The sequence below is a fragment of the Haliotis rubra genome, unplaced genomic scaffold, assembly GCF_003918875.1.
Source record: "Haliotis rubra isolate DU_JTF1 unplaced genomic scaffold, ASM391887v1 Scf8, whole genome shotgun sequence".
Classification (NCBI taxonomy): domain Eukaryota; kingdom Metazoa; phylum Mollusca; class Gastropoda; order Lepetellida; family Haliotidae; genus Haliotis; species Haliotis rubra.
Window position 1 is genome coordinate 569,039 of NW_025767523.1, and position 12,958 is coordinate 581,996.

The 12,958-nt window shown below is 39.8% G+C and overlaps 1 protein-coding gene across 1 annotated transcript in view; it reads right to left on the bottom strand.

The window, feature by feature from the left end:
* Positions 1 to 12,226, bottom strand: part of LOC124261419 (TATA-binding protein-associated factor 172-like) — a 49,528-nt gene extending 37,302 nt beyond the window's left edge. The window contains 7 exon segments of the mRNA XM_046695736.1: positions 114 to 240; positions 1,782 to 1,906; positions 2,682 to 2,851; positions 3,712 to 3,849; positions 4,242 to 4,356; positions 4,914 to 5,037; positions 11,864 to 12,226. Coding sequence (XP_046551692.1) covers positions 114 to 240; positions 1,782 to 1,906; positions 2,682 to 2,851; positions 3,712 to 3,849; positions 4,242 to 4,356; positions 4,914 to 5,037; positions 11,864 to 11,874 — 810 coding nt within the window. The 5' untranslated portion in view covers positions 11,875 to 12,226.
* Positions 12,227 to 12,958: the final 732 nt, after the last annotated feature.

The window sequence follows — 12,958 nt, forward strand, 5'->3', positions numbered from 1 at the left end:
AAACATGGGATTTTGGGTGACGAGCAAACCACTAGGCAACCTCAATGCCCCTGGAGACCTGTGAAGTACTAACAAAGGTGAAGTGCCCGACACACTGCCCCAGAGTGACCCACCTCTTCAAAGTTCAGTGTGGTGTCTGAGGAATCTATGACCAGCTTGTCATCAACTCCATCCTCACTTGATGGCGTGGTCGGACGCTGTCGCTTGGTTGGAGGTTCGTTTTCTGTACTGCCATCACAACTGAGGAGATAGGATTAACTTTACTGGACTAAAGCATAAACTGTGTTCGGTAATATACAGTCATGAGATAATTCTGAGTCAATAGCACAATTCAGACAACCATGCACAGTGTCACATTTTGTTAACCAATATTTGAGTTTAAGTTTTCAAAACAAGTGTAGAAGTGAGCACAGCTCACATACACCCGCTTCCCACTTTGGGACATGCAAATGACTGATATTGATATATATAATGTGACAAGGATCAGCAGCTCACAAGACTTCCTCTTTGACTCTACTAAACTTTATATACATGTTAGATAATAGTTTTGGCATGTACTGATTATGGTAATAATTTATGGAAACTAGATTTTTTTGTGTTTTCCGTGGAAACCTGACATACAATTGAACTTGACTGTCTCATGTTGCACACAATGAAGTGAACGTAGATGAAGATTACTATTTTTTAGCACATGGCATATCTGTGGGTCATGATTAACTTGTGTATTAAGTTTGTTGAACCTAGCATGTATAGTTTCGATGATATGCCGTGGTCAGGTAACCATCAAACACATTTTGCATGTACCTAGCATGAACCTAGCTTTAAGAGATATGCTCCGGACAAAACCATCAAACACATTTGGCACTAAGTTATGTTTCCATGGAAACGGCAAAAAAACAAAATTCTGAAAATCCTTTGAAATAGCAAAAGGCACATCAATGGGTAATGATTAACGTGTGTGAAGTTTGGTGAACCTAGCATGTAAACACATTTGGCACTAAGTCATGTTTCCATGGAAACAGCACAAAATACAATTCATATCTGGATCTAAACCCCAAAAGGCACATCTAGGGATCATGCTTGATATGTGTACCAAGTCTGATGAAGCTAGCATGTATAGTTTGGAAGATCTGCTCCGGACAAGATGACATCCTCATAGTCACAGCCTAAGTCGTGTTTCCATGGAAACAGCAAAAAATACAATTCATATCTGGATCTAAACCCCAAAAGGCACATCTAGGGATCATGCTTGATATGTGTACCAAGTTTGATGAAGCTAGCATGTATAGTTTGGAAGATCTGCTCCGGACAAGATCAAGATGACATCCTCATAGTCACAGCCTAAGTCGTGTTTCCATGGAAACATCAAAAAACCAAAATTCTGAAAAAACTTTAAAATAGCAAAAGGCACATCAATGGGTAATGATTAACATGTGTGTGAAGTTTGGTGAATCTAGCATGTAAACTTTAAGAGATATGCTCCGGACAAAGTTTCGGGACAGACGGACAGAATGAACGCTATATACCCCCGTTACTTCGTAGCGGGGGTATAAAAATCACCACACACAGACATATTACAAGTAAGGCCTGAAAATATCAAGTCTGGACCAGAAAATCCACTGACATAATAACTCACATCATGCTCATTTATAATCTTTTGAAAGCCATGAGCACAACTTTTGGAATCCTGGATGTATTTTGAGCTTCTATTCCAACCGTCTGGCTGCTATACCATTAACTGAGCATCATTTTCTTTATTCAGACAAACCCAAGCTCCTCACCTCTGGGACTCCCGAGATTTCTGTTTCATGATGTGTTTTGCCCTCCGCTTGGCCCTGTTGCGTTCCCGGGCACTCATCCCGCCCATCACATCCAGGAGCTGCTGCTTCACAATTTCAGCAACGGGCTGCAGAAGGTACGTAGTAGGTTAGGGCAGGGGTTTAACATGACGCGAATTCTTGCGTCTTATACGCATAAAAAATGACAATGGACGCAACAAAATTAATTAATGCGTCCACAGGGACTCAGAAGAAGTCCAAATAGTTTTTGTAAAAATTCCAATCAAAAGACAATAAGTTATCACTGAGTTTGCTACTAACTGGGTTATGGTATTATTTGCAATTTAATTACTGTAAAAATGTGATGATCATGATACACAACACAATAACAGTATTCATAATAATATTTAAGTGTCTGGGACCCCCATTTTGTTGTCCAGGACCCCTGAAAATTAAGAGTGTGAGTCCCAGGGACCCTCAAATACAGGACTCAAGGTATATCCCTGTTAGGGTTATATCTGATTTAAACAGTGTTTAAGTTGCATGACAAGGTGTCGGTTTCATGAAGGGGTCAGATTAGGACAGGCCATTAGCGGGATAGTGCTAACGTACCAGCGATCACAGACTGGATGAATTTGGGGTTTGAACCCACAACCTGCTTATCCTGTTGCCATGGTTTCACTTAGAGGACACACCATTCAAGAACAACTTTTGGTCCCTTAAATCATGAGCATATGCATTTTGCATCATGTCCATAAAACTATTTCCAACTTCATTGCAGACATACACAACAGATTAAACTGTCCCTTGTGTTCACAAACAACCATCACAATGATCAAACTGTGTTCCATCTGCCTGTACATACACAGAACAGACTACCCCCATGACGACACAGTCTCCTACCTGGCTACAGATGTTCTTGCTACTGGACTGCCCATTGCTCTGGGCAGCCATGAGATCTTCATCATTGAAGATATTGTCGGTGTCAATCCCAAGGTTACCAGCTATATCCAGCCCAAGGCGTTTGTTCAGCAGCTGCCTCTGTCGTATCAGGGACTCTTGGTCACCCAGAGCTGGAAAAGGCAAACAACAGTTATATATTCTTGGTTACACAGTGCTAGATCGGCATAACAAAAGAGTGTTTGAAACAGTGTTTGAAATAAAAGGGGGATTTGAGGTTTGCTCCAGGTTTTAGAAATCAAACGCCATTAGGAAGGAAAATGTTATTCTTTTAATCCTTGTAGCAGGTTACAATGCATGATAATACTTCTGTTGGCGAGAAGGATGACACTGCCTTGTTGGCAATGGTAACCATCGTTACCATCCCTGCAACCTTCCCATGAACACGTAGAAATTTGAGTTGGTAACATTGTTAACCATGTACTTAAAAGTGTTTTATATATATCATTGTGTTATGTGTTATCTGATGACTCTATTAATAGTATTATCGCATATACAATTGTAAAATATGTAAGTAACTTATAAAAGATAACTTTAACCCAAACACAAGCCATCACTGAAGAGAGAGTGAGTGATTATGGCTTAACGCCGCTTTTAGCAATAGTCCAGCAATAACACGACAGGGGACACCAGAAATGGGTTTCACACATTGTACCCATGTGGGGAATCGAACCCGGGTCTTTGGTGTGATGAGCCAATGCTTTAACCACTAGGCTACCCCACCGCACCCCATCACTGAAGAGATTACAATATCAGTGTGACAAAACACGCCTTGTTAGTGCCCGAGTGAGCACTGCCATCCGAAAACATATGACATCCTTAAACCTTTGAATCGATGATATATGTGATCCAGTAGAAATCATGAAGCAACATGATTATCTCACCAAGCCTCGTCAATGACCAGACATCTGAACCTTTATCATCTGTTCTCTCAGGTTTGAGAAAAAGAGGTTCTGCATTAACACTGACTTACCCATAGCTGACATGTCCACATCATACTGGGCGCCCTCAGAGCCGAGCAGTGATGTTCCATATGCCAACACCTTGTTGATGTCAAAGTGGGAGAACAAGATGCGCCCGGCCACATGTGCTGATGAGGGTGACGGGAACTCTAAACATTCGGACAAATTCATCAATGGGCATGAATGTCTTCACATGCTCATGAGCTATATGGCGGCGGTCTGTAAATAATCGAGTCTGGACCAGACACTCCAGTGATCAACAGCATGAGCATGGACCTGAGCAAGTGGGAACCGCACAAGGCTCATGACATTCACTAAGCCACTGAACACTGGCTTGGATCAGCGCTTGGAACATAGTTAGTGTCAGACACTTTCTTAATCAGACATTGTTTTAAGAATTATAGAACAAAGAGACAATAATGCTTGTAATCATGAATATCACGCAATGAATACCCTTGTCATTCCTAATAGATGATACTTACCAAAAACATGCAAAGGTAATGATATCTATTAATCCTGTAAAGTAACCATGGTAACTTACCTGATTTGGGAGCTCCTCTGGGTTCCCACTGCGGGACATGTTTGGCAATAGCTTCTACTGCTAACCCTGCAGCAATACGAGTCTCCCAGTTACTGCTGCACAGGTAGCCATGAATCTGAAGAGTAAAAGCCATCAGACATTACCTGCTGCAGCTGTTGGTTGAGAGAGTTCCATGACGCTTTGAACGATTCAACTTCGGAACCAGTAGGGGTATCAGGTTATTTGTTTAAGCTAACAACAGCTATGTATGTGAAGACTACAATCAACCATAAATGTGTCATTGAAGTGGCGCTTACATCTATTATAAACTGCATTAAACTTCATATACAGCTTTAAAGAAAACGTAATTCCTCATGGCGATGTTATGGCATTGGTTTTTGTGACCTTGACCTTTGGTCCAACCTTGACCTTTGGCCTGAAGAGTCAGCGATGTAATCACTAGGTTACTCAGCTGACCCAGTGTTTAGTACTAGCATTAAACAACAAACATATCTATGGTTCATAGCTTGACTATTCCACATTGATGATCATATAGCTGGAACGTTTCCACACTCGGCTCACACAAATGACTACAAAATCATACCAGCCCCATAGCCAATGTATCTCAAACCAAGTATCAGCAGATGCTGGCACTGAAAATGTAACCATGGCAACCCATGTTGGGGGATGTACCTTGGACAGAAGGTTGTGGAGCTCATAAGGATGCAGCTTCTGCACCTCTCCAAGCTGGTCAGCGGCAGACTTCCGGATGAGAGGCGTAGACCCTGTGTCCAGCAACAGGAACAGGCGATCTAATCTGGAAGCAGAACAACCTTCTTACAACACCGTCATTGAGTGATTTGGGCTTTACGCCACTTTGAGCAATATTACAGCAAGATCCTGACACCTGAAATGGCTTCACACATTGCACCTATGTGTGGAATCTACGTGAACAGTGAACGCTGTAACCTGTAGGGTGCCCCACAAACCCACCGCCCCCAATCATTGAAATACATGATTACATGATCACAAAGGATGTTTAAACAAACATCTACAATCTCTCGTTTCAGTCATCCATAACATCCGGGTTAGAACAACCTAAGAAAGAGTTGGTTTTTTTCCTCCTTTGTTGTTTAACATGTGACAACCAAGTCAGCAAGCCTGACAACCAAGATCAAAAAGAAACCATTGTTCATTTGATGTTTGAATGCAGATACGTAAATGGGCTGTGGCAAGACCTTTTAAATTGGATTGAAGATAAAACAGACACTACTATATATAAACCTGGATCCGAAAACAATCCTCTGGGCTTTCATGAAAAACGTAACGATGTTCTGAACTTAATATTTATCATAACAAAGGAATATATATATTCCAGAAAACTAGCAAATATACGTCCAACCCTTGAAAGTCTCAAAGCCAAATTAAACCACAGTTACAATCTCCATAAATATAATGCATACTCGGTATGCAAATGTAGCAAGTTCACGACTTTCTGGTCATCATGCCACAACTTATTTACATAACCTACTCGATCTCACTTATGCTTGTTACTTCATTGTGCTGTGTATTTGAAATAATGTTGTGTATGAATGATAAAACTGTACCAATGCGTAAAAAGAAATAAAGTGAAAAAAAAAAAAAAAAGATCTTCATGGGTATGATTATTATGCTTATGTGTAGGATATGGTCTGAAAAGTTGAGTTTAATTTTGTATGTGGGATTGGTTTGAGGCTGTTTTGATATATTTTGTTATGATGATATGAGTTGAAAGGAGTCATTTGAGATTGTTTCCAAAACATTTATGACATGCATGTATCATTGTATTCAAAATTACATCCTCACATAAAATGTGTACATCAAAGTGTCTACTAATGATCTTAAACATGTCTATGTACTGCAGGACAATCAAACTATTGGAGGATGAAATGTAGGGAGAGCTATTGGAGGGCTTTTGTTCAATGTTCAGACAATAGGTGCTTTAATCATGTACGCCCATGACCATTCTTCAAATAACATTCATCTGACTGTGTTTTAATGTGTATATCATCACCTGATGAAGGGTCAAGAACTAGCCCTGAAATTGTTGTTACAAGGTTATATGTCTTTACATATTATTTTTCAGTCCTGCTTGTATAATAATCTTGCAGTACACAATCTTTGACAGCCATAATCTTACTGTTTGTCCAGTTTTCCAACCTGCCCACTTTTAAATTTCAGGAATTTGGTGCAAAACAAATAATCTAAGTCTATGCAAATATTAATCCTACTAAGAGGTCTCCCTGTCTGGTAATGGCACCTAAAAGTTAATTTTTAATCACTGACCATCTGATCAATCCTTATAAACAGGATAAAACCTATTTCATAATTTGGTATGTTGTACTATACTATACTTGAAACCTGAATATAGCACAAACAAAAAACAACTCTCACACGTATGTTCAAATATAGCACTTAAAAGAATATTTTGGAAATGGACAAGATAATTTTCAGTGGCAACAAATTGTAATGCAAAAGATGAATAAAGCATGCTAAGTGTGATAATAAAATAAAATAAAATTATTTAATAAAAAAACTTTGTGAACTAAACATTCCAAATATTTATCCACATATATATGATAAATCACCATGAAGGGCTGTATTCCTAAAGTTACAAACTGACAATATAAGATTTCTATAACACACGTCTTGCAATCGGTTTTGTACCTTCCAGAAGAGAGTTAAACAATGAAGTGCACAGCCAACATAAACCCTTGACATGAAGAAAGGTCATGCATGGGTGGCTTACGGAGAACAGACATAATTTCAAGGAAGAACTGAAAGCATCAAACATTAATCCATCATGATCCATGCCTCCTTTGTCTTTGACTCTGCATTAAATAAGTGTAGGATTGTAAAACCTCAGTGTCAGGAAATCCCGTGTTTCCTGTTTTAATCTAACGGAGTTATCTAACTTATAAACCGTCTAAGACAACACTTAATTTCAATTTGTGCATGTACTGAGTAGAACAACATTGATGGAACAGCCCGCAAATGATGGAACAGCCGGTGTCAACTGGGATGCGACTGGCAGCCAACACCTTGCCCCGCCGCGCCAAATGCTCGTGCTCTGCCGCGCTACCCGTGTCCTGCATAATGTGCTGCCGCGAATGCGCGTGTAATGCGGTCGTGTGAGAAACACATGGTTCATACTGACAAACAATCTCATTCCTCACAGCGATCCCTTCCGTAGCGTAGTGGATAAAACAGCAAAGCTAGAGAGCGAAGGGTTGCGGGTTCGAAACCAGTTATCCCCACTGAATATTGGAAGTTTTCAATAATTAGATATTTTACGATCAGTCATAGCAAGACAAAGTTGCATCAGTCATAAAAAATAGCCATTTCAAAACCTCATCGGGGTATGAGGTTTTACAACGACCATTGTAAAACTTCGTACCTCGTATGAGGTTTTACAATGGTCATTGTAAAACCTCCTGCGAGGTATTACAATGATCATTGTAAAACCTCCTGCAATCGTAAAACCTCTACCGAGGTTGCAAAGCAACTGCAAGAACAATAGACAACATTGGCCATAGGTTTATAAGTGTGGTTAGTCAGACTTCCAGATAAGGCGCATACTTGCATAGCAAAATAAATCACCACTGCACAATCAATTTTGAGTTCTTTGCATAAAAATATGCATGAACACTTGTTCAAACATAACAGTACCACACGCTGTGAAATTGAATTACCAAAGTGTCAACTTCAGCATGTTCAATATTATTCTTTATTGATCTTTATTCACTGAAAGATTGCAGACATCACTCATCAGTAAAGTGTGCTCAGTGTACAAAATATAGGTCTTGCTTATAATTGTTAATGTTAATTTGACACAAACCGTCACTGTTGTCAGATTTTGTGACATGTTACAGATTTTACAGCAAATGAGTGAGTTTTGGTTTAACGCCGCTTTAAGCAATATCATGGTGGGGAGACCAGAAATCAGCTTCACACATTGTACCCATGTGGGGAATCGAACCCAGGCCTTCGGCGTGATGAGCAAACACTTTAACCACTAGGCTACCCCACCGCCCTATAGACCTAAGAAAGGAGAGCATCAATACCCAATCTGTTAATGTGCGAGTATATACTCAACATCTACAGAAACTATCTGGATTTCTGGTTTTTGTCTGGTTAGTTAAAATCTGCATGTTAAGACGAAACCTTTTTTTCTGTCATGAATACACAATGCCATTTAGAAAGTGGTCAAATGCAACATACATTATATTTGGTATTACACCTCACCTCAATAAAGTACAGACTGATTTTGTTGGGTTGAGTCACATCCAGGAAGTCAACCCACACTCTCAGAGTCACCTAATCGCCAGCACACAAAGTCAGGGTGCCGTTCCACTAACCGATCTTAGCCCTATGCCAATCATAAACCCCTAAAATCCCAATCTTAGCGTGACGTTACGATCGGCATACCGTTCCACTAACCAATCTTACCTAAGTCAATCGTAAAGTTAAGATTCAAAGTCTAAGTTGCTCATGACCAACTTAGGATAGCTAAAATCAATCGTAGAGAAACCAAAATGGTGACATTCCTATTCTTTGTGAAAAATAAGAGCGAGCATTTCACCGTAAATGTCCCCTAAAGTCCCCAATGAAATGAATTTGTATATTTCTGTGATGTAAACAAACACTGCACTGAAGCCTTACAAATGTCAGGCCAGTCTGACCACTGTCGTCATGGGAACACAACCCAGTCGGCGTAACACATTTGTACAACAATATTGCAACGTCATGGTTAAGAATAGGGACAGCCCTGAAGTGAACAATGTTCTGAAGCAAAAAGATACAAATATGTTTGATTTCACTGGGCATATTTGGTGTGGTATTCTAAAGACAGGCCGCGTGTTATTCAAGACCACTGACAGATTCTACATACGTTATATATAGCCTCGTCACGCCTTTTGTTTATTCTGATTGACAAGGTTCAGGCACATATTAAAAGCTCTGACACAATGACATTTTTAAAGTCCAGACTTAAAACCTGTTCTCAGTATATTACTTATAATCTCGGCTGTAAATATTCTCGTGTAAATTATCTGTACACAGCTTTGAGCATGCCCAAGGATGTGGAATAGGCACTATAAATATGCATTTATTTTTATTATATTATGCTTGATACCCAGCGTTTCTCACGCTTGCACCTGAAACCAAGGTGCTCACTACCCTAATATTTTGCTCTAGGTTTTTCTCCACGTTTACACTTGGTTGGAAAAATACCCATGAAGGCCCGGGTTAGAATATTGAACTTCAATAACCCATGCTTGTCGTAAGAGGCCACTAACGGGATCGGTGGTCAGGCTCGCTGACTTGGTTGACATGTCATCGGTTCCCAACTGCGCAGATCGATCGCATGCTGTTGATCACTGGATTGTCTGGTTTAGACTTCGATTATTTATAGCTAAGATACATAGCGTTCACTAACATGAACACTCATGCTAGTGAGCGCTATGCATCTTAGCTAGATTATTTACAGACCGCCGCCATATAGCTGGACTATTGCTGAGGGCAGCGTAAATCTAAACTCACTCACTCACTCAGTTGGTTCGTAAACTACTTCCATCATTTGCTAGACTATGCAAAGGGAGATAACTCATGCCTCGCATTCCTCTATCTCTCGCGACGAAAGAGTCTCGATCTAAGCTTGGATCGGATCATAAGATCGGGACCGGCTACGATCGGCCTAAGATCGGTTAGTGGAACGGGTGTAACTTTTAGCTAAGACGATTGTAAAATTGGCGTAACTTGCTAAGATTGATCTTAGTTAAGATCGGTTAGTGGAACGGCACCCAGGCATCTAACCCATTTAGCCACCGCGACTTCCACAAAGTAGTCTTGATCACAGACCTTGTGTACCACTCTGACAAGTGCAAATTGGCACAACTCCCACAGCCAAAAGCTATGAACACACTATGTCATTTAGAAAGTGGTCAAATGTAACAAGTTAAATTTGGGATTACACTTTCTCCGTAAAGTACAAATTCTAGTACTTTTGTTTAAGTCCGCACTCAGCAATATTCCAGCCATAAGGCGGTGGTCTGTAAATAATAGAGTCTGGACCAGGCTATACAGTGATCAACAGCATGAGAAACGATACAATGACGTGTCAAACAAGTCAGCAAGCCTGACCACCCGATCCTGTTAATTGCCCCTCACGACAAGTATGTACCTTCACGAGTGACATGCTAAAATGAGAAGGAGAAGCATATTGGTAACTTTGGGACAATATCAAAAGCAAATCTGCTTGTTTTACACAGACGTTAAATAATGGTCAGATGTCATCATAAACCGACAACAAATATTGAAAACTATAAAGTTTTAAACCAGTTACAACAATCTTGTTTCCTAATACCATTATAATGATCTGTCATATCGGTCTGTACTTGCAGGGTTTTACATAATGCAAAATACTACATTCAATGTGCCTAAAATCCTCAGTGAAGACTGAATTTTTAAGCATCCTGGAAGCCAAAGGAGACAAAATAAATTTTATCATTTTGTTTGAGGGGATAAGATGTCTCTAACAATGTTTGGATCAAACCATGAACATAACCAACAATACATCTTTCCACCAGTTCAAAATGGGAACAGGTTTCAAGATTACATCTAGTGATTGTTGTGTGCTTACAAACATGACACTGATACTTAAGGGAATATCAGTTAACATGATTAACATCTTTTCAATTTTCACTAATTGTGTTTGGATTCATGACAAATTTAGACATGAATGAAGGTGAGGTGAGGTGAGGTGAAATTGGGTTTTACGTCGTGCTTGAGAATATTTTGCTCATATGACGACATGCATACGTGTGTATGTGTATGTGTATGTGCGCGGCTGCTTGTACTAGCCCAGACTTAAGTTGGTTTTATAGTGCTAGCCCACTGAGATACCATCCCGCAGTGAAGCATGAATACCCCACTCAGACACATTATACTGACTCCGAGCCGACCAGTCCTTGTTGTACCCATTAATGCCGAGCACCAGGCAGGGACCAACAAGTACCATATTTTAACGTCTTTTGGTATGACGCGGTCGGGGATCGAACCCGCGACCTTCCGACTCTCCGGGCGGACGCTCTAACCACTACACCATGGAGGCGGTGACAATGAATTAAGGAAAAGGTTACAAGAAAAGAACAAACATGAACATTGCACATATAGATTTTCTCTGAATCTTGATCACACTGTTCAGTACTGAAATTGAAATTAATGGCATTTGTATGAGAACACTCAACTTGATCGTCCTTGGTTGCAGATATATAAATATCTTCATGAATTAACAAAATGGCTAGAGACTTTTTGTGTTCATATTGATATTTAGTAAACACTGAAATGCTATATTTCACTTTTCATGGCTAATCGTTTATTATTATTTGTATGAGTGACAGGAAGCAAATGTCATCACATGAAATAAAGTAGCAACATAAACTGACAATCAAACTGCCATTCGAACCTACCAAGAAATATCAGTCCTACATAAAATATGACATTATTATCTAGACCAGTCACCATTTTTTAACACACGTCAAACGAAAGAGTGTACCGCTGTAAAATGCTGTGGTAGGAACATTCTTACTATGCACTCTAATTACCTCGTGGTCATACGTTTGCTTTAATGGCAATGTAGATGTGAAGAAATCAGACGGGTTTGTCTACGTCAGCTGGAGGTCGGCGGTAAATATTTCCCTTAGGATGACACCCTTCAACCGGATGCTGCCATGTCAAGTCGAGAACTGAAGCAACCTCTTTTGAGACAGCAGCAGTATCCGTATGGATAGAAACTTGCTGAAATCCACTATATTTTTCGTCTAAAAGATTGTAAATGCAAACATTTTGCAAGAAGTTGAGCACAGTTTGACTCTGAAAGACAACAGGGTTGACAATCAGTGCATTCGGAGTTAAACTTCCCGAGACCCTGCCCGTTCCGCGGCGAACATTTATACTGACGGCCATGTTGAACCTCTAGCCTAAAATAGCAGTGTACGAAGATGTTGATTGGCCAGAAAACCAAGAGTGTCATTACTTTTGACCAATGAAAGCTATCTGGATTTATTGACGGTTTGTGGTAGTCGCTACAAATATCATTTGTCACCCTTTATAATAAAGGCGAGCTTTACGTCTCAATATATTTATGGCTTCTTCCCCGCCCCTCCATGTCTGATGCCGGAACGCTAAAACTCGTCAAATCTAAAACACAAATATCTTAGAGCAACGAAAATCGCCTTGGTGTCACAACGGCTCTCTACAGGGTTCTTATACAAAGAAAGAAGCGGTAGGTCATATGACAACACAGTGTAAGAAGTTTAACGACCCTACGCATGATTGATCTTGTTTCAATGAGAGCTCTCCTTACATGTACATGTACATTTGAATGAAACGAAAAACATCTATAAAATGTCAGTCTGTAGGAATTGAAGGGGTACTATTTTCGATCAAAATGACACTTTTCGAAAGGTTAATTCAAATTCGTCAATGTATTACAATTTTACTATGCCAAGTCACAATTACATAAACTATATAATATGCAGAGAGAATATCTCAGTTCCATATATGACAGTAGTGATTTAAACTTAGGCTGGAAATTGACACGAGCTAGAGCAGCCTGTTCCTTTCAGAGGAGTTGGAATTTTGAAATCTCATTACACTTTATATAATAGGTAACCATTGTTATATTTGAGATGACTTAG